We start from the raw sequence: 22,315 nt of genomic DNA, 5'->3' as shown, positions 1-22,315 counted from the left end.
CGGGACCTGCTGGCCGCTATAAAAGGGAGGGCGCTGAAGGCCCGCAGTGACGGGGCAGTTTGGCCCCCGCCCCCGGTGGTGTCATTGTGTGACGTCAGCATCTCACGATAGTAGTGATGTCATCGCATGACGTCAGGCTGTCACAGGAGTTATGTCATTGCCTGACGTCAGACTGCCGCGATAGTCGTGATGTCATCTCCCAGCGGTACCATGTCATGGCTGGCTGTGGCACCAGTCCTGCTGGCGGCTCCTTGCAGCTCCAGCGGGCCGGGAGGAACCCCATGATGCAAACACTGGTCCTGGGGTGTCCCCACAGTGGCACGATGACATCACACGGTGGCAGCCGGTCACACGCCACAGCACACCACAGCAGGCCCTGAGCCACTGGTTCTGCCATCGCCCCTGCAGCACAGACTGCCCACAGCTTTTCCAGAGGGATGGCTCACAGGGGAAGGGGATTTATTCCCACCCTGAGCTATTTTCAACCCCACTCAAAAATCATAACCCTTCTAGCCATTGCCTATCCCCCACCTTGACACGAGGACTGCTTGTTTTTAAAACAGGTGCAGCCTAAAAATGAACTGAATTTCCCACCTTTTCTAGGAACGACTTCTGTTCTCACAGATGATTTTAGAAAAACACACCTGTAATTTTTTTAATAAATCAGTTTAATGTCACATATGGACTAGATTTTATCAATATGCTTTGATAGTTCCACTTTTTAATATGAAGAGAATACTAATTCTAGATGGATAGTAAAAGTGGCCTTTTTATCACTTACCAAATCATGTTAGATACAGAGTTATGTATTCTTGACATTTAGGTCAGATTAGTGCTATATTTTTCATTATGACATGAGTTCTATTATGCAGTTATAAAAAGTACTAGGGCAGTTTCCAGTAAGTAGCTCCTGTTATAACAGGCTGGTGTAACACTTTCAAGCTCTTAACCTAAGTAAACATTCAAACACCTCGATTTAGAACCAAGCCTGCAGAGGAATAAAGAAAACTTCACTGGTGAAGTATTTAGTTAATAAAATGCAGAAAAATTAAATACTTTGCTTTCTCGCCATTTGGAAATAAAAAACAAACAAATGAGCAGAGAATTTCTTGTGTGGATCTACCCTATTTTTTTTCAGTTTTGTAGGTGGTCCCATACTGCAAGTTGGTTCACAACTAGCAAAGTGTGCTTTTGCAAATGTATGTGGTACTAAAATAAGACTCTCTTCAGACCTGAGATAGAAATCATCAAGTTAAAAAAACCCACAAAAACAACAAAAATGAAAGCAATAAAAACCCAAGCACACACAGAGACACAAAAAAACAAGCCATGAAATAAGAATGATATAATATTTTAATTGCATTGTCATTTCATTGTACCCTCTTCAAACAAAAATATCACTTGAAAGACATCCAGTTCCCTTATTCTGTTGCACTATACATGTTATGCAAATAAGAGCTGGGGTGACATACAAAACAAATGTCGTTCTGGCTTTTCAAAACAGTTGAAAGAAGCAGAAATTTAAAACATAGCTGGGAAGTTACAGCCACAGAAGAACTTTCCAAACGACTGGTTAAATATCAAACACAGATGCAACGGGAGAAGGGAAGCAGGGAAAGAAGAGGGGACAACACATTTCCAGTTTGAGGCTGAAGAAGGAAAATCCCTAACAACTGTACAGAAGTATCAACACGCTCAGTATTTACATTCTGAGCATTACCAATGTTACAGATAAGCAATGTACTAAAAAAATAATTTAAAAAAAGCTATACAAATTGTACTTATAAATACTATATCTTTGAAACTAGTTATGTAGTGTAGGCTAAAAAAATGTTCACAGTTACTCTGGAGAGAGCTGTATATATATATATATATATATATATTGCACAGTAAAAAAGTTCATTCAGTATACCATGTGTAAACAATTTTTATCTTTGGCAATTTCAGGACTTAGAGGAGTATTTGATGTGAGCAAAAGCACTTGGGTACAAGGCACATCAAAAGCTTTTAAAGCTGCAAGATAAATCCTTCTGACACTTTCCGGTTAGCACTGTCATTCTCTTTAGAAAAAACATTTACCTATCAATTCAGAACAACATATTCTACAAGTATAACTCAGGTCTGGTGACAAAGACATCAGCTGCTCTTGGCTGTTATTCTACAGTAACAGATTTGGCCAAATTTCTTGGAAAGTCCACCTAGAATGAAGAGACAAGCCTTTTAGTATGGCAGAGTAGTACTGACATTCTGCATTTGACAGTTCATTTAGTGTGCTTTTTCAGACTTCCTAATGAGTTCTGCTTTATTCTAAACACATTAACACACACAACAGGCTATAGATCTGCAGATAATGACTCGCAGCTGAATTCATCTGTGCTTCCAAAACCCTCCTAACAAACACATATTTGTTTTGCACAGGGTACTTTTCTAAAGCAGTCATCATTATCAAACTGGCACACCGACACATCAACAAACCAAGCTGTACAAAGCACTGACCTATTTTAAGTTAAGGTACAATCTCACATTTCAAGATTAGGTTCTCTGAAAAAGTCCCATTTGCACTCTTAAGTAATCAAACTAAGCAAAAGATCTTCATAATTTTTTTAGAAGGATACTGATTAAAAAATACAAAACTGAAGAATTGGCACTGAAATGTCACCTCTATAACCACACTCATTATGAAATTCACTAGCTATTTTCACAGCTAGTGAATCTTAGATATGCCATATAACTGGGTCTTTCACTTTACACTGGTAGGAGGAAGTTCAAAATTGCACTAAAAGGAGTGTTAAATATAGAAAACGCTTACATCATATCCTCTGAGAACAGCCAGGTGGAATGAAAGCAACTGAAGAGGAATGACACTCAACACTCCTTGAAGGCAGTCAACTGTATGAGGCAGCTCAATGGTTTTGTAGGCAAATTTTGAGCTTTCAGTGTCTTCTTTAGAGCACAGAATGATTGGACGACCCTGAAAATAAAATTTTGCACCGTTAAGTGAAGAGCTAGCCTAGAACTGCTTTCAAATATTGTTCACAGCATGTCTGTATGTTTGAAGACACTCAAGTAGCTAACAAAAGCAATGCCAGTCTTGCATAATGGCTCTTGTCTTTCACTGTATTGTAATATTTGAATGTTTTCACCCTGTAGAGTTTTAACATTATTCCATTCGCTTCAAAACAGGAAAACCTCAAAACAAACAAACAAGCCATATGAAAGCAGTTTTCACTGCTGATGTTAACCTGCAGGTTAACAACCTGCAATGCAGATGTAGCATCTTATTTATAACTTCATAATCTACAATAATCAGCAGCCCATTCCTTTCCAGGTGCACAGTCAGCAGCAATGCAGTGTGCACAATCTCTTCCCATGACACAGTAGAAGTTAATTAGTTAAACCATACCTGCCGAGCAGTGACTTGTTGCAGAGCATTCTGGCACTTGGTGAAACAAGGATCTTTCATGATTACCATGATAACAGGCATTTGTTTATCTATTAGGGCTAAGGGCCCATGTTTCAGCTCACCAGCCAGGATACCTTCTGAGTGCATATAGGTGATTTCTTTTATTTTCTAAAAATAAGGAAATGCCTCAAGTTAGTACTAAATCAGCTAAAAAAAACCAACAGCCACAAGAAGCAAAACACCAAGGCTGTACCTCTGCCACTTAAATACATGTACCTAGTATCTAGTATCAAGTATTGGTGAAAACACAGGGGTGGCTGCTGGGATTTCTAGCAGGCTGTAGGCAGCAGTAGAGCTCAGCCATGCACATGGAGCAACCAACAGGAACTTTAGGAACCAAACACCCAGCACAACCTTGGCTAATGCAGTCTAACACACCAAACTCCTCTAAGAGATGGATGTATGTCCATTTTACCACAACATTCATAACATAATTCATTACTTTCCTGCATGGGCACCTCTTCTCAACATCAGCACATTGTGTTTTTCTGATGTTGTTTTCAAATGGGTCAACAACTTGAATTCATAGTTTCTTGTTTTTAAATAGACTCATTAAATACTGTGTTAATTATGTGAAAGAAATAGGAAACAGATATCATATCTTGATTCACCTTATGTACATGTTTAATTAAATGCTCCTAGTTATAGACAGCAGTTCTACTGCAGCAGAATTAATTGTAATGAAATATTATAAATAAACTACATCGCAGAAATAAAAAAAAAATCACATTTTAAGTAATATTAAACAATATTAAGAAGTTCCTACCAAAGCTCCTTCTAGACAAGTGGCGTAATTATACCCACGACCCATAACCAGCAATGATCTTTGTTTGTACAGTTCAAGAGCCAAATCATGTATCTTCTCATCCAAGGACAAGACTTCTTTAATCATTTCTATTGAGGCACAGAAGAAAAATAGATTTTTTTAAACTGGAAGAAATAGCTTGCTTGTAGCAGAATGTTCTAATTATCTAAGAGAACAAATACACTTAATACACTAATAGAACAAATACACTTAATACAATTCAGCCACTAACTTAACAACTTTGTTTAAGGATATTTTCTCCATCCTTACTTACAGTAATAAATTTAAAGCAACTATTTGTTTAATCAGTGCTCATACATCCCATTTGAATTTCTAAAAGAAGTTGTGAAGCATCCATTTAAAAGTCACCTTGAATTAGTTACCTTTTATCTACCCTGATTTAAAGTGGGAAGCTTTTAAAATTTCAAACAATGAATTTAGGAGATCAAGTAATATTTCTCACACAAAACTACCTTATTGTAATTAGAAAACCCAACCCATGAAAATTCCAATCTCCCTGCCAAGTTTCTTGGAAGAGCACTTGTAAAATTGGCAAATAGTGCAGAAACAACCTGTCCATTTTTCTCATATTGTCTGCCTTTCAGGATGAATGAATGAGAAAGAAATATCCCTGAGTAGTATTTTACATCCAGCATCCCCTATACCTCCTCAAAACCAAAATATCAATAATGTACCTGGCAATGATTTTAGTCCACTAATGATTTCCTGTCTTCTTTTCTGCAAGGAAATTCTGTCTTCAGACATCATTAGGCCAAACATTACCAGAGAAACAAATTGGCTGGTGTAAGCCTACAGACAAAACAAAAACATTTAGCAGCTAATTATGTGGAGGGTGAATATGATCTCAGTGCTGCAATTAAAATTTGAATTGTATTCCACAGGTCTGAAGGGTGAAAGTTAAACTCTGAACAGCAATTACCTTTGTGCTTGCCACACCTATCTCAGGCCCTGCATTGATGTGTACACCACAGTCAGTCTCCCTGGATATTGAACTTCCAACTGTGTTTGTGATGCCAACTGTCAGAGCACGGCGTTCTTTACAATACCTCAAGGCCATGAGTGTGTCTGCAGTTTCACCTGGAAAACATTCACACCTTGACCTCAGGTTGGCAGAGGATAATAACAATTCTGAAAAGCATCAAATTCTACACAAGATCTAAATAACTGTACCCACACTTACATGATGCAAAGTGCAATGGAAAGCAGTCTTAGAGCACTCACTCAACAGCAAATGCAGCTCACCTGACTGGCTTATAAAAAAGCACACATCATCCCTGAATACAGGTGTGTTTCTATCCAGGAAGTCACTGGCAAGTTCCACCATCACTGGTAATTCAGTTAACTCTTCCAGCACTTGTCGAGTCTGTATTAAAGCAGAACACTGTATTTGTTAATGTTGTCACCCACGAACATTTGGACATTTTACAAGTCAGAGAAAATCTAAATGAATTCCTACTAGAAATGCTGGTAATTACAGCTCACCAGAGCTTTAAAAACCAAGGTGGAAAACATTAACTTCTAGCACGGTAATTAATGGCATTGCAGCATTAATAAAGAAAGCGGCACTAAGAAAAGCTAAATAAAAGGGTGAGACCCCTCAATGAAAGACAAAGTCTGAGATAGAAGAAAAAGCAGATGAAAAGGTGGTGTCTGAAACCCCAGCAATTAAGTTGTATGTGCATTTCAGCCAAGGCTGGGAACATACAGCCACTGCAGCGTGGTAGCTGGTCCCACAGCCAATAATGATCAGTCTTCGGCATCTTCTGATTTCTTTCAAATGATCCTTCAGCCCCCCCAGCAGAACTGCAAACAAATAAATTCACATATATCAGTGGTGTTTTTCATTTTCTAGATAGCATATTTACAAATTTCAAACTTAGTGCAGTTTGAAGGGCTGTTCTCTGTTACCTGTGCTGCTCTCAAAATTCACCCTGCCTCTCATTGTGTTGACAACTGATTCTGGTTGTTCAAAAATTTCCTTTTGCATGAAGGCACTGAAGTTACCTGTTTACAAAAACATGACACAGCAATGCTTAGGTTTGTTATTTTAAGCTTATTTCAGTTACAAAGAGAACTTTTAATACTAGCTTGACTGTGTTACCTAAATAAAAGTTTAGAATAGGAAAGAAGAAGGGAAGGATGGATAGGTCACTCTGTTTGATTGGTTCTATTTCCCAATACTGACAAGGTAAATAAGTTCTTTTGTAAGGAAACTTCTGTGTTCCCCTTAAATTCTTAATTTACAGTCAAATTTTGCCAACAACTACAGCATGTTAACATTAGTTACATTTCCACTAGATACTGAAATGAATAGAAGTCTCTATGACTTTTCCAAAGTCCTAAAATGGATAGGGTCCCAGGCTGCCTATTCTCTCCTGGTCTCAAAACTTGGAATTGTCAGCTCCCAATACAAACAGCCTGAAAAAAAGGTAATTGTCACAACTAATTGGCAGTTTTCTGCCTCATCTACCACACAAACAGTAACTATCCATCTTTGATGATACTCATTTACAGATGTTTCAACCTACCCTTCATGATTTGCTGCAATTCCATCTGCAAGGTCTGAATGGCCCGGGAAGGATCATCACTAGCTGAACGCTCCAGACGGTGAATTGAGAGCTTCCCATCCGTTACAGCTGCAATGTCATCATCTTCTAGGAAAATCACTCTGTTGGTATGCTCAATTATAGCACTACAGAGAAAAAAAACAGGCAAGAAAAACCTGACACATCAGAGTTGGTAACAGAAAAGCAATTAAATATGCCACAAGAGCACTGCCAGCCCTGCTTCTCTCTTCCTTTTGGACATAACTGCAGACAGATCCATCCTAAAGGCAATGGCTCCATCTGCTGCTCCTCCTGCACTCTCACAGCAACCCAGAGCAGGAGGCTCAGGAGCCACAGCCCCCACTCCTGCTGGTCTGAAGTTGCCTCCCACTGTCCTCGATGGATCCTGTTAAGGTCATGCTCTTGTTCCCAAGATAAATGTGTTCCTAATATCCAGGTTCTTGCCCAGCTTGGAACCACACCACTATTTTCCTCCTCTGATACCTGAATTGAACACACCACAACCCTGCCTAACCTATAGTCTGCCCAAATGCTCAGATGGTAAGTGTCCATTTGTACCCAAATTGCTTTCCTACACTGGATGTATTTCACACAGATGTCAGAAACTGGCAGATATTGCACTTGTGAAGGTTTGTCAGCAGTATTTGAATTGCAAACATTTTTCAAACACCTGAGACTTGGGGCTTTCCGATGTTACATGGATTAAAAGCTCTTCTTTCAGAAAGCCACTGTAAAAGAGCAAGACCACTTAGATTTCCAGAACCATCTCACTTTTAAACAAAAAAACAGTATTTTCAGCAAAGTTTAAGTACTTTTACTACCTTGCATCTGAAGCAAAGAAGAACTCTACTGCCTTATCCCCAACAGCATGAAGGCAGGTTGAGCTGTCCAGTCTTTTCATTTGGGAGTTGCAGATGTTCTTCACATTCTCAATGTTGCCTATTAAAGAAATGAGACATTCTAAATGCAAAACCAGTTCTGTTCAAGTTAGGATTACAGACCATACAGGTTTAGGGTATCACAGTTACAGAAATAGGTTGGGGTATGGGGCTTTCAGAGGAACTACACATTCAGTAGTATAAAAATATCCCCAGCTAAGAAGCTATTTGGGGCATCAGCTGGTAGTTTTATGGTACAAAAACCAATTAACCCAATTTCTATCATAAAGTAACAGTAATTTTAGTTCTTAAAAATAATGTGTTTTGATTGATCTACTTACATGTTCTATACAAAACTGGAATCTGTTCAGTTGAGAGCTTGTACTTGCTCCTAACCCCAATGAGCAAAGGACTGCCTCTCCTACGGAAAGGAAAACACTCAAGTTTATAAAGAGAAATGTGCATACAATGAAGTTACCAGACATCAGTGAAGCTGAAAAGACAACATTCCATCTAGCTTCCTAAATAGGAAGAGCCTCCTTCAACCACGATCCTAAGGCCATTACATGGCAGGAGTTATATAAACTTGGTTCTTCTGTAAGATTCACCAAATATTATTATATAACTAATCACCATGTGAGCTGGTGATTCTTTACCTGTAAACTACATCCAAGTAGAGGAAAATGTACATGAACCAGCTGTTTTCTTTTACAGTAATCAGAAAACAGCTTACAACAGGGACCAATTTGAACCAAAGCCTACTTTGCCACTGAAGTGAGACAATAAGCTCCCATGCTCTTTGGAATTGGGATACTGTTATACTCTTTAGCCTTTCAAACTCAGAAACATCAACCATCCCTACTGCACCTCTGAAACTGTAGAATATTAAGACCATTTTTTAATTATATGGGTTACATGTCACTGCAGACCTTATTAAAAAAAAAATCACAGGAATAAAAGAACAAGTCACACTCAGATTATAAGATTAATTTACCTTAAATCTCTTGGCCCTAAAAACCCAAACCTGAACCACATATAGAATAGTTCATTTCAGAAGATATTATCCAGTTGGAGTGATGGTACAGCTGGCTTTTTCAAAATTTTAATGTAGTCTTATTTTAGAGCACCAAAGCAATGGGCTTTTGGGTTGTAATATAAAACAGTCTTTATGCCTGTCACTTGCTATTTTAATCACTTGCTATGTCACTTGCTATTTTAATATCTTTACATTTCCTGAAAGTTGTTTTTCAAGCTGTAAATAAAAGTAGAACTTACACAGAAAGACACCATAAATGCTGTGACAGCTACAGAACACCACTTGTATAACCTGCTACTATGATGGTCTTTCAGTCAACATGAATTTACTTATCTCATTCTTTACTCAATGGGAACTAAAACTGAACAATATCCCTCCCCTCTCCCCTTTTTGATATATGAAAAATGTTAGCATGCTCTTAATACAAATTTAGAAATGTAAGTTGCACTGGGATTCTTTATTGACTCCCTGATTTTGGTTAATTAAGCACTTTAAACATCCATATTTTAGTATCTTTAAGAGAGGCTGGCTTTTTTTAAAGTTAATAAAAAGCATGCATTATGTATAAAATGGACTTTTACTAACCTGGTAGCAACAGCTTCGCCTGGGTAATGGATGCTCTTGAAAACCAATGCAAAAGCACCTTCCTGGAAACCATGAACAAAAAGAAGAAACAAAAAGATCCTAAACAACTTATCTCAAATAGCTGCATCTCATTAAACTGGGGCCCCTCTCCAAAGAGGCACTGAAGGAACTGCTATCAGGAATCTCTCCCTGAAGGGCAGACTGAACCTTTAAAGGAATTGGCCACGAAGCAGAACAAGCTGACATGCAAGTTAACAGCTGAAAGATCAGGAAGTAAGCACTTAGCCTCTCTTTATAAATAAAAACAATAAATTCTAATGCAAAGGTTATGAAAATGTCAGAGATGTTACTCATAATCAACATGAAGACTGTTAGACATTTACCTTCAGTAAGACCTTCAATCAGAATTTGCATGTAATGCATTGCCATGCAATTTCAACTAAAAACCTGGAGTTACTATTTCTAGTTCAAGCAGCAAATTCTCATTGATGTATTTCAAAAACAAAACACAAAAAAATCCACACACCAGAAAAAAAAAAGAACAGAAACAACTCTACAGTACTAACACAGCTGGCAAACTCCTGGAGGAGGATTCCCAAAGCAGGAGCCAAGGCCCACCCACCCTGCCAGCAGGGCAGAAATAGTGACATTCCCTCCTCTCCCAGGGCTGCACTCAGAGCACTCTGCCCCTGCTCTGGGGTCAGGTGAAGCCTCCCTTCCCCTCAGCTCTGTGGCAGCTCCCTCTTGACCCACACAGGCCCTGATTTGGTGTGGATTCCAGCCCCACTCCAAGGAATCCTACAGAGCTGCTTTAAAGAGGAGACAGGGAGGTGAAAAGAGTGTACGAAACTGCAGGAAGGGGAGGGAAAACATCTGCCCAGAGACTGGGGGAGGAAACAAAGCCAGCTTTCTCCAAGTTTGCAATGCATCTATCAAAGTTTTTAAGCATTCACATACTGAGTAACAGTAGATTCCCACTTCACAGTTTGGAAACCAGTCCAGCTTGTTAGATCTATTTCCAAATAGGAGAGCCAAGGCATTGGCCAAACTTGAATCACAGCAGTGTTTCAACACCATCAGAATAACCTTTAGGAACACACTGCCATTTATGAGAGATTTTAACCCCCAAAGGTTCCCTATTTTTTTGATTAAACTGCTTCATTAAAAAACTGTGTTAACTTCTTGCTAAAAACAAAACAAAAAACTAAATAAACAAAACCCACTGCTACTGCTATTTAAAGATTTAAGAGTGAAAAGCCTTTGAAGTCTCCAAAATTTTAATCTTGTTTCTTGGTATATTAAGCATTATTTAGAAGCTAAAAATGTTATTTGCAGCACCTTCTATGAACTCCTGCAGAGGATCTAAATGCATAAGGCAGAATGTTAAGGAATCCCACAAGTAGCTTATATTGTAGTACAGGGGAAAAAACGTAATTTCCCACTTACCAACTGCTGGATAACTCGCTCTACCAAGGCTGAAAAACTGGTGTCTTCACTCTCTCTGTTGTCATACATGTATTTGATCAATTTGGGGATTGTTTCTGTATCCGTTTCAGATTCAAATTCATAACCTTTGCTCTCCTGAAATATCATAAAGAAGCGTAAAAACTGTGACCATCCTCAGGCAAGAAACACTGAAGAGCCTCTCAGCTGCCTCCCACCAGAAACTGCAGTCAGAGCTTGGAGCACCATATTGGACCAGTGGATATAAATCACTCTAGATAAAATACAAGGACTTATCATGTCAGAGACACTTTTTGGGAAATACTGCAATAAGACACATAGTAAGAGTTGTTCAGCATCTATCAAGCACCAAGAGGGAGCCCACTCCTCACACCCTCTCATAGAATCTCAGCACAAACTGCTACTCTTGTCATAAATACTTCGCATTTAGGATTACAGGAACACATTATACTGCACCAGCTTCTGAGTTTCTTTATTAGGCAGACTCTTTCACACAGCTTTTTTATAGATGATATCAAGAAACTCGAATTCATGTTCCACCAAAGTCATGATGGATCTCATGGTAGTTTGGAAGAGTATTAACTTTATAGTTTTTGAATTGAGTTGCCACAGACTCACCAGAAATTTTCTCAGGTCCTTATAGTTTGTGATGATTCCATTATGTATGACAACAAATTCTAAAAGAAAAAAATAAATATATCTATTCATGAGCAACAAAAACTTAAGGTATTTCATTCAGAACCCAAAATTACAAGGGAAAAAAAGCTTAGAAGTACACTTGAAACCACCTGCTATAGCTTTCAGACCTATAATTTATCACAATATGGACAACTGAAAGAAGAAGCTTACAAATTCTCAAGGTATACAAAGGCAGTTTCAAATTATTAAGAGAGTTCTAAACTAAACTTAGTAGAGCACCTAGCCATCTCAAGTAAAGAATGGTATGAAATCTCTGTTTTCTGGACCAGGCAATACTTACACATTCATATTTTCAGTCTTAGCTTTCAGAACAAGAACGTACTTCAATAAACTTGCAATTTTCAGAGAACAGATTTCATTAATTTTAAGTGTTCCTTTAGCCTAAGAAGAGGTTACTTAATTTTAGAAGTGTCTGAGCTAAATAGAATGGCAACATCTTAGCCCTAGTATAAAAAATAGATATGATAACAATAGTAAGAACATATGTGCTCTGTAGATTGAATAATTTCAGATCCATGTGGTGCAGGTGCTGCAGAGATTACTTACCATTCCTTTTATCTGATCTCTGAGGGTGACTGTTTATCGCACTTGGTACTCCATGGGTTGCCCAGCGAGTATGAGCAATTCCAAAATGTGTTTCAAAATCTGTTTTTGAATCCAGGTCATCTTGTTCTATACAGGAGAAATTCAGTTTACTGAATAATTAATATTGCCTCTCTTCCCCCTTTCTCTCTCGCTCTCACACATACACACACATGATTAGTAAAACACAAAGACAATTCCTACAGGCAAGAATCTAAAAGCTATCTTGTGGGGGTTTTTAAAAACCATTTGCTTTCTTGACATTACACTTCAGAAAGTTCAAGCTACTGTGATTAAGACCTTGTTTGCCAAGAAATGAGCATTTTTAGCCAATGCTAACAGCCAGGCTAACAGACCCCATTACTACAAATTATAATGTAAATGTATTAAAACACAACTTCAGCCTTTCACAGATGGAAGCACTGCATAAAGCAGATTGTGATGACAGCCAGCTGCTTAAATGGTTGTAAATTCTGTCAGAGTGCATGTTTCAGCATTTCAGCCATGCAGCACAGAAATCACATGAGTAAAGCACCAAAGGAGCCCAGGTTTTGAACAAAGGAGCAGCCAAAAGAAGGGAGTATAGACTGACAATTTCACAGTGCTAGATCTGAAGATCAGCTTGCTTTTTAAGTGCAGATTTGAGGGGCACAAAAATTTTAATTGCTTGGATTTTCCAATGCAGTTATTGCTGATGCAAAATCATAACTGCGATTTGATGGTCTGACTTTCTGCTGAGATGCAGACGGTATCTGACTGGGAGGCCAAAGTAAAAGGGTCATTTTTAACACTTACTGTACAGCTCTTCTTCCAGGGCCTTTACTTTTCCTCTTTTCTTAACCAATTTGATGAATCTTTCTTTATCTTCATTATTATTTCCATCAATTGCCACTCCTACAGCACACAGGACACAGTCATAAGTGTTATTAAAGCATAGCTAAACACCAGAATGAAGAAAAGGCTGAGAAAATACACACAGACACATACCACTGAAATGAGTATTTTTAAATTACCCTTTAAAAGGATATATCTGAAGACTGTTACTAGACCTGTGCATGTTCAAATGAAACTACATCAAGTCTATCCATTGCACAGATTAAAACATACATGAGCCATCTCAAATTGTATTTGACAACAGACTGAAATATTTTGCCTGATGAAATAAGCCAACCCAAATTTAAGACAAGTTTAATCTTCCCCATCCTTCACTGGGATTCACAAACACAAAAAAGGCTGAGGCACAAAATACATGGCCCTGTACAGAGATCTTCTTTCACACCGTTTGTTTTGCTTACATTTACTAACCTCAACCTCAAATTACAGAACTAAACACCCAATTTTAAATCCTGAGAAAAACTGTAGCACTACAAGAATCAAGCTAATTAGTTCTGATCTGTTAATCTGTAGAATAAAGAAAGAAAGATCCAAGAGGCTAGACACTGAAAGTACCCAAAAAAGTAATGGAATGAGCTATTGGTTGCTAAAATTAATTTCTTGAGTTGGTTATCATACCTGCAGAGTCATATCCTCTGTATTCCAGTCTCTGTAATCCTTTTATCAGGGTTTCATATATTTCCTTCCTAGTTCGAGGCACTCTGTAGTTTAGATAAGCAAAAATTCCTGTTTAAAGAGAAAGGGGGAAGGAGGGAAGAAAAGAAGCAAAGGGGTTATTTTAAAAATTTGCATCACTTCAGACTCAATTTAAAACTCTTTAAAGCTAATATCAGGGAGATGTCCTGGGGCACCCAACCTCCCATTTAGCACAATTCCTTCTAATGCATTTTTAAATGCAAAGAATTCAAATAAAATAAAGGATTCAGAAGCCTCATTTCAACACACAACACATAAACTTTTACTGGTGAGTTGCACTCTCCTCATGTTACCCACCAAGAGTTAACCAGGAAATCTTAAAAAAACCCTACTTTTCACGAAAACCACAGCTGAAAATGGGAACATTGTGATCTATTTCATATCCAGGCATTCAAAGAAGGAATATATTCACCAGTACTAACACAAGGAGACTTTTGTAATCCAAGTCATGGCCTTAAATACCCATGGGTAGGTACGAGGCACAACATCTATTTCTGAAAGGCTCCAGCTTAATCCTGTATGCAACGATCACTTCAGCAGAAAGAGAATGGAGAAGAAAACATGAGGAAAGGGCAGAAGTCGATAGGGTAGGACAACAAAGGAAAGAAACAGAAGGTACAAAACAGAGTGACCCCAAACAGTCAGCCCCTCCTGAGCATCGCAACGAGAGCCCCGCACTCGCTGCTGCCTGCCCGGCAAACAGAGCCTGCAGAGTCTGAGCCCTCTTCTCCTCAATACACCACTCATCAACCAACAAGAGGCTTCTTCAGTTTGGGGCTTGCTTCCCCACCCTATTTTTTTTTTATTATTATTATTTTATTTATTTTATTAGAAAGGTTGGGGATGCTGTTGTATCTTTAGAAAAGGTGTAATAAAAGAGTCACCTGCAAAGGAAAACACAGCCATTCCTTTTCTCTGCCTACTGCTCTTCCTGGGACTCTGGTATTTATATGGATACATTAGGCACGTTTATTAACTCTTGCTAATCTGTACCTCAGTAAAACAGAAACAACTAATTTCATAGTTTCAACTGCTTCTCCAAGCAACAAGTCAGAACTGGGGACTACAGTTAAAAAAAACCCAGACCTTAAGAGCTCAACAGATAAGCAGTTCAGGCAAGTGTGTTAGATAGAGAAAGCCTTTGTTTGAAATTTAACACCCTCTTCCCCCTCAGTTAAGGCTTTTGAACTGTAAATGGCCATAGTGAAGAAGCTGTTATAATGATACACCCGATAAATCTCCCTTATAAATATTACTGTGAATTTGGTTACTCCACTGCTTTATGAGACATTAATACTGTTGATTTGACAGTGAGACAAAGAGAGCATTACATTTGCCTCTGAATTTATTTTTGGAAGATTAAAGGGTGGATAATACTTCTCTGCTTCAGAAATGAGATTTATGAGGAGCTCAGCCTAATTATTTCTAGTGCATCCAACATTAACGGAGACATTAAGACAATCGTTGCATTTAAGGAGTATTTAGGAATTTTAACTGCTTAATACTGTTCTTCATGGATGCTTTGAAAAATAATGCCTCTGGTTATAAGCAGTCACTTTAGACTGAGAGCCTGTTGATCATTTTTCCAGACAGATATTTACCGTTCTCTGGCACTAACCACGAACCTCAAGAGCAGCATTCTTCAATTTCTTCAATACAAATTTCTCAACATCATTCCAAAATATTGCCACACACCTCATTTCAGATCCAGCTCTACTTTTTAGGCCAGATTTCACAAAGAATTTAAGCCTCGACATTCTTGTATTTCTATGTGGCATCTTTAACTACACAAAGCTCCAGGAAGAACCTTCCTCTGGGATCATTCTTACAGTGTGCTACAATTGTTAAAAAGCCCTTATTTCCAGGGAATTGGAGCTGCACTTCCACACACGTGCATTAGAAGATGCAGAAGTCACCAGAGGCCATTTAAAATTAAAACAATAGCTGCAGCCTGACTTCAAAGAACATGTTATAAACTATTCCAGTTAAGGGAAATAAATCTTACTCTAAGCACTGAGAGTAACACTTTCTCTAGTACGTTTCTGTTTCATGATTTATCCACGCGCATATTTTTTCCCTCCTCAGTCATCATTTTGGCCAGATTTAAAGCACATTACTCAACTTATGTAGAAACAACCTCTGATAAAGAGTCCTTGTATCTTAATTCTTTCTGGAAGCACACCAGTATGACTGAATTTCAGTTGAATCATACTTATGATAAGAGTTTTGTGATGCTAACAAGTTCCTTTATGATGGCCTCCCCAAGGTATTAGATGCAATTTCCAGATCTTGCTTCCCTAAGAAGACTCAAAAACATAAAATCCAGGAAAAGCATCCAAGAAGTGTTTTACTAGGACATTGCCCTCTTGATGTGGATGCTGAATCTAGTTCATAACTTTCCATAATCACAGTTTGGTTAGAAGGATGAACTAGCTGAATCATGTATGGCTTACCTTTAGAAGCAGATACTAGAAACAGAAAGGTTGATGAAACATTACTAAAACCAGCTTCAATCACGTGCAGACATTGAAAGCAAGGCTTTCCATTTACATGAATATCAAGACTTTGGAGCTTCCCCTTTCAGGATTACAAGCAGAGCATCAAAAGGAGGAAAAGTAAATTGAGTATTTTTTGTAGGAAAATTCCACAAGAACTCTTGCAATTGCAAAACTTCACCAAAATCAAGAAGGGGGCAGCCTGTACTTGAAGTTTGAACAAAATTATTTTTGAAAAATAAAAGGATACCTCTGTTGGGGTAAGCACATTGTTGGTGCCAGAAACTTAGCTTTGATAAAGTCTCAACTTCATGTCCTGATGAAACTGACTGATTTAAAAGAAGTCATCAGTTTAAGTGCATCTTGACTGTTTTTTAAACCCTGAATACTTTTGCTATATTGTCTTAAATGTGAGAATGATAACATCCCAACTTTGCTTCCTTACGAGCATGTTTATAGCAGAATTTATGACCTACGTATTTTCAAAACATAAACCAAGGGCTATAAATCTTCACATGCTACCTGAAGCCAAAGAAAACACAACAGGATCTATTATCAGCACTTAAACCTGGAAAGAAATGAAAAAATAAAATCAACAACAAATAAAGTAATTTTGAAACTGCTAGTTGTAGCCTCAAGAACTCCTACACTCCCTCCAGAGATCAGCAGAGCAGGCTGGGGGCATCTTTCATGAAAACAAATGTAATATAAAAGGTCTCTAAATGCTGATGGGAAAAAAATCTATCTCTACTCTTACTTTACCCTTCGTGAACTGCTGCTCTTTGCCATTTCATACTGAGTCACTCGCTCCACCCCAAGTTTTGACTGAACTCCTTGACCACCGTTAACACCCTCGCTTCCCAATCAATACATGTTTGCTATTACCATTACGTGTCTCAGGGCTTGCCGGGAATACTCGAGGGTGGCTCAGGCACTGAGCCAGGTCTCTCACCTGGAGGGGTTTGTTTAGAAGGCACCGAGTGTGTCTCATTGATAGCGATCTGTCACGTAGGAGCTCACAGTAGGAGCTGAAACATTATCACCTCGTGTTTCCACTCAAGTGAAAGAGGATTCCTGAGCGCCTTGCTCTTTCTAAGGTTACAATTAAAAAAGGATGTGGAGGCAAGGAAAAGATACCTAATTCAGAAAGTACAATTTTGGGAGCAGTAACTCAACTCACTTTCAGTCTGCATCCCACAAAAGAGGTTTTGTTGATGATGACTAAGAAGTGCAAATTTTTCTACTTTCATCGGACCTGAGAGAAGACGTCAGGGACAGATAGGCAAAGTTTCACTAAACTTTCCTCCATAACTAAATTCTAATTACATTAAAACTAAAATTCTAATTGCATTAGAAGCTTCTGAACCCACACCTTGATTTCAATCTGATCCAAAGCGTATATAAGCAACTGTCTACACGCTGTAGGAATTATCTTTACCGTCTCATCTTTATTAGATAGAATGAGGTGAATGAACTCACAACAGCTAAGAATTAAGTTCCTTCAGTGCCTTTGTTTGAAAACCACAAACTCTCCCTTATCGCCGCAGTTCGGAAGTGAGTCACGATTAATCAATCCCTAGTCCCGGATTAGGAAAACCAGAGCCCAGCGCATCCCGTGCATCAGAGGCAGCGGGAGCGGGAGCAGAGGTTCCCCACGCACCCCGGGCACCCCTGGGGCAGCCGGCCGGTGGGAACGGGACGATTCCCATCCCAAGAGCCGGGGACACGCCGCCAGGCACGGGGGGCTCGGGCAGGGAGGAACGGAACGGCGATCGCCTCTCCTCGGGAGAAGGGGAGGGCGGCGTGGCTTCACCTGCCAGGCGCTCCCTCTCCTTTCCCACCGCCCCAGATGGATGCAGCGGGGCCAGTGCCGAGCGAACCCGCAGCCGCGACGCCGCCGGGCTCGGGGACAAAGCGGCCCTTGTCCCTTGCTGGCCGAGCTCAGCTCGCCGTCCGTCACTCACCGCACATGATGGCAGCGCACGGTCCCTCCTGCTCCCGGCAAACGCGGCTGACGCCGGCCCTGCCCCGCCGCCTGCGGCTCTTATAGCTCCGGTTATAGGGCCGGGCCGGCCCTGCCTCCCCCCGCCCCCTGCCCGGGGCCCGGCGCGGGGCAGGGCCCGGCCCGGCCGTGGGGGCAGAACCCGGCTGTGAGAGCAGAACCCGGCCGTGGGGACAGAGCCCGGGACGTGGGGGCAGAACCCGGCTGTGAGAGCAGAACCGGGCCGTGGGGACAGAGCCCGGGACGTGGGGGCAGAGCCTGGCCCGGCTGTGAGGGCAGAACCCGGCCTGGCCGCCCGGCCCTGCCGAGCTCCCCAGACGAGGAGTCACAGAGACATTAAGCTTGGGAAAGACTTCCCATATCACCAAGTCCAGCCTTTGACCGGTCATACCTGGTCAAACAGAGCACTGAATGACACCTCCAATCATTTCTGCAACGCCTCCAGGGATGGGGACTCCACCATCTCTCTGGGCAGCCTGTTGCATTGTTTGACAACCCTTTCTGTGGAGAAATTCTACCTGATGTCCAGCTTGAACCTTCTCTGGCACAGCTCTAGGCTATATTCTCTAGTCATGTCAAGACAGGATGAATCCCATGTCCACTGCAGGTCTGGATGACTCAGGCTGGCTCAGGGATTTTTGGGGTGACAGGAGGCCCAGAGAGATCTGGCTGTGTGACCATGGGCAGCACAAGGAGCATGTTTTGTGCACTGATTCTGGTTTTCTGCCTCGCAGTGCCATGAAGAACAGGACAGGTCTATCCTGTCAGGGCAGCCCCTCTTGGAGATGGGCAGGGGAAGGTGTCCCCCCATCCTCCAGCCACAAGAATTGACAGACACACTCAGCAGCCAGCTGTGTCTGCACAGGCAGGACCAGGAGCACCTGCTCGGTGCTGAACGTGCTCACCGGGCTCACCCTAAACTCCTGCTCTGCCCCTGTGGTCTCTTCCATGAACTTGGCAAAATAGAAACTGCTCCAGGAGCCTTGTCCAGCCTCTGCCTCCTGGTCCAGGCTCTCTCCTGGGGGCAGGCACTGCAAGGAGGAGGAAGGCCACAGTCCCTGGCATGGAGTCAGGTCTGCAGACATGGCCCATGCAGAGCCTCGAGCTTTATCTCCTTCTAAAGAAAGTGATCTCTTATGTCAGAGAGCCTCCTCCAAACAAAGGGAATGAATGGTGGCTTTTAAAGCGAGTGCTTTGTAGCACACTTGGACTGACAGCTTTCAAAGAACAGCTGAAGCCATTATTTGAACAAACATGACTTTTTAAAATAAGCAAAGTTTCACAAAATAGTTTCTTCTTCCTTATTAAAAAGTATAAAAATATTTGTAGACATGATCCTAGTTATCTCAGAGTTCTTGAAATTCAAATGTGAGGTGTCTTATTTAAGCTATAATTTAACGGCTGTTTTCCTCTTGCATTTATTTTGCAGGTAATTTTTTACCTAAAGTAGTGATTCCCTCAAACTTTGTCACTTTCTGTCTTGATGAAGAGGTTGAATAAAGGATAAAGATTGGAACATTACCATTTCAATTGCAAAAACCCCTTTTTGTGCTACTTTAAGAAAGAGAAACTTTGTCTCAACTTTAAGGTAAAAACTAGATTTGAAATATTTTCAGGTCATAAAATTAAAAGCAGGAAGTGTAGTTTATAAAAAGGGATAATTTAAGTGTATTTTTTCACTTAGTGTGTGGACAGCTATGCACACCTTGCTCCTTAAAAGACAATATTGTTTTCCTTCCTCCAGTGTCCCAGAATAAGACCAAACAGGGCCATGATTTGCCACCGTTGCAGTCCTAGCTCTGTCACTGACCTGCCATGTGACATCAGGCAAGACATTTTGACACTCCATTCCAGTTTTTCTTCTTTTTAGGCAACTGCTCCCTCTCTAAAGTAACCTCAGATCTTGTTTCCCCCAGCCCAGCCTGGGTGAAGAGAGGCGTTCCTAATCACAGCTCTCTGTGTTAAGTAGCATTGCTGTTTATATTAAATTATATACGATAAAGGAAAACTTATTATTTGTTCCTTGTGGAGCATTTTAACTAATGAGTGATGCAGACAGTAGGAAAGAAACAGGTTTTTTTTAATATCACTGCTATACTAATTGCCAAAACTCACGAGTTAGAGTCCAAAATTCCACTCATGCAAAACATTTCATGTTTCCATGTGACATTCCCAGGGAGAAAACTAAACAAAATGAGATTCAGCTGCTAGTAAGAACTGCATTAATTGGTGGCTAATGCATCACCTTGATAACTTATCAGTCAACACTTCCCAGACTCATCTGTCTGATGCCATTTGGCTTTCTCATGACTTTTTGGAAGTGCATTAGAGAGTACACTAATTCTTTTTACTGTTGGGTTTGTTTGGCTTGAAGGACACATTTTATGGCACTCAGATTAGATGATGAAACTGATCCCATCTCACAACTTCTCAAACTCTAGAAGCCGAAATATTTCTAAGTATCACCTACTATGTATTCAGCCTAGTAAGGATCCAGAAATTCTGCCATACTCTGGAAAAGTGGTCTTCTCATGAGACCATTAAAAAAAACCAAAACAAAACAGAACAGTTTTGACAGAGAGTTTTTAAATTGAAGGTTGCAGTTTTCCTGTCATAAGAGACAGGCAACTGACAAGCAATAAGGAGGTCAGCTGGTGCAATTTCCCACTAAGGTCTGAACAAAAACCTGAAGGGGCACCCCAAGGATCAGGAATTTTTTCCCAGCTACATCTTTCTCTTTTTTTCTGTCTTTATGCAAGTGATCAAAAATAGAAGTAGGAAACAGTAGGGTACAGGAAGGAGATCACAGTATCACTGTTTTAATGTCAGGTAACGAGGAATTTGCCTGGGGCACCAACAGGCAAAGTGAGGGGCAATGAAAATCTTTGAGCTGGAAAGAGGAGGGATTTATGTTTAGGCTTCCTCTGAGCCTAATACAGGTACTAGTTCTCACAGCATTTATGATCTGCCCTGAAAAGCAGCCATCAGCATTTTAAGGATAGATACTTCAAACTGCATTTTCATACTCAAGAGGTCCAGATACATCTCTGAATACCTTGTTCTGTTCCTTGACATCCATGGGGATGAATTTCTAGGTGAGGAGTTTCATTAAGTTCCCTTGTCCCAGGGAGTGGAAGGAGCAAACCCTTCCCATTAGTAAACAGGGGCAGGAAAAAAATATGTGAAGTGCAAAAGGGAAGAGCTGTGATAGATAACAGGAAAAATTTAGTAGTAGCAGGTATGCAATGGAACGGGCCCCAGAGGCTGGCTTATGGCCCTTTCACTGGTGACACCACTGAGATAGACCCTGTCCTGTGAGTCACCACTGAGTGACCTGTGTGTGGTGTGAAGGACAAGGGATGACCAAATGGCAGTCCCTTCCAACTCCAGCACTTCCATGATTATGGCTGGGTTATAAAACTCCTCTTAATTTGCCTTTTTGAACTGCTGTTTGAGTGGCTACAACATTTTCTGAGAACTCAATAGCCTGTCTCTAGATTCATACTAGAATATACAGTAAAATTCTTATATTAACAATGAAATCCATTATTTTAGTATCTATTATATGCTTATATACTACATATGGCTATCTATAATTTATTTAGAGATTTCTGGCTTCAAAATGTGGAAGTCAAGAGCCTAAAAGCAGCAATTGTACATTACAGAATATCATCCCCCTCAACTAGGCTTCTGCACTCCTGCAGTTTTTATGTATTTCTCTGAATAAAAAATATTTAAGCATGGGCAAATTCTGAACATTCTCATCACCATCACTTTCATTTTAACAAAATGGGACAGTGTTATTCCCTACCCAGGTTCTCAAGAATATTTGGGCTGACAGCTTGATCTGGATCTCTCTGATTTCTTCCCAGTCTGTTAACAGTGGCTGCTGTTAACCAGGACTCACTCCAGTGAAGCTGAATTTCACCAATAGAAAATATAAAAATGAAGTGCTGACCTTGCTGGCATATGAAGAAGGTCAGGCTGAGCTTCAGGACACCCTCTGCATCCATCTCAGATCCACAGCAAGTTCGGAAAACAATCAGCAGTGCCTTTGAAGTGAAAGCAGCAACACATTTCTTCTGCTGTGAAGTTCAAAAGAGAGGAAAAAAATGTTCGTTATTTTGA

The 22,315-nt window shown here is 40.2% G+C and overlaps 1 protein-coding gene across 1 annotated transcript; it reads right to left on the bottom strand.

Moving 5' to 3' along the window:
* Positions 1 to 1,341: 1,341 nt before the first annotated feature.
* On the bottom strand, positions 1,342 to 18,210 carry GFPT2 (glutamine-fructose-6-phosphate transaminase 2). Its single transcript, XM_058849071.1, has 19 exons — positions 18,150 to 18,210; positions 13,613 to 13,720; positions 12,896 to 12,994; positions 12,065 to 12,190; positions 11,438 to 11,496; positions 10,802 to 10,936; positions 9,356 to 9,417; positions 8,076 to 8,155; positions 7,678 to 7,795; positions 6,818 to 6,981; positions 6,198 to 6,293; positions 5,995 to 6,092; positions 5,532 to 5,652; positions 5,209 to 5,366; positions 4,964 to 5,078; positions 4,230 to 4,357; positions 3,404 to 3,571; positions 2,810 to 2,971; positions 1,342 to 2,198 (listed from the first exon to the last, which is right to left on the bottom strand). Exons 1-19 carry the CDS (start codon positions 18,154 to 18,156, stop codon positions 2,154 to 2,156), a joined length of 2,049 nt encoding a protein of 682 aa, XP_058705054.1. The 5' UTR covers positions 18,157 to 18,210; the 3' UTR covers positions 1,342 to 2,153.
* Between the last annotated feature and the right edge of the window lie 4,105 nt (positions 18,211 to 22,315).

The sequence above is a fragment of the Poecile atricapillus genome, chromosome 13 (genome assembly GCF_030490865.1).
Source record: "Poecile atricapillus isolate bPoeAtr1 chromosome 13, bPoeAtr1.hap1, whole genome shotgun sequence".
Taxonomy (NCBI): Eukaryota; Metazoa; Chordata; class Aves; order Passeriformes; family Paridae; genus Poecile; species Poecile atricapillus.
Note: the sequence above shows the minus strand (reverse complement) of the source record. Positions and strands in the feature narration are given on the sequence as shown.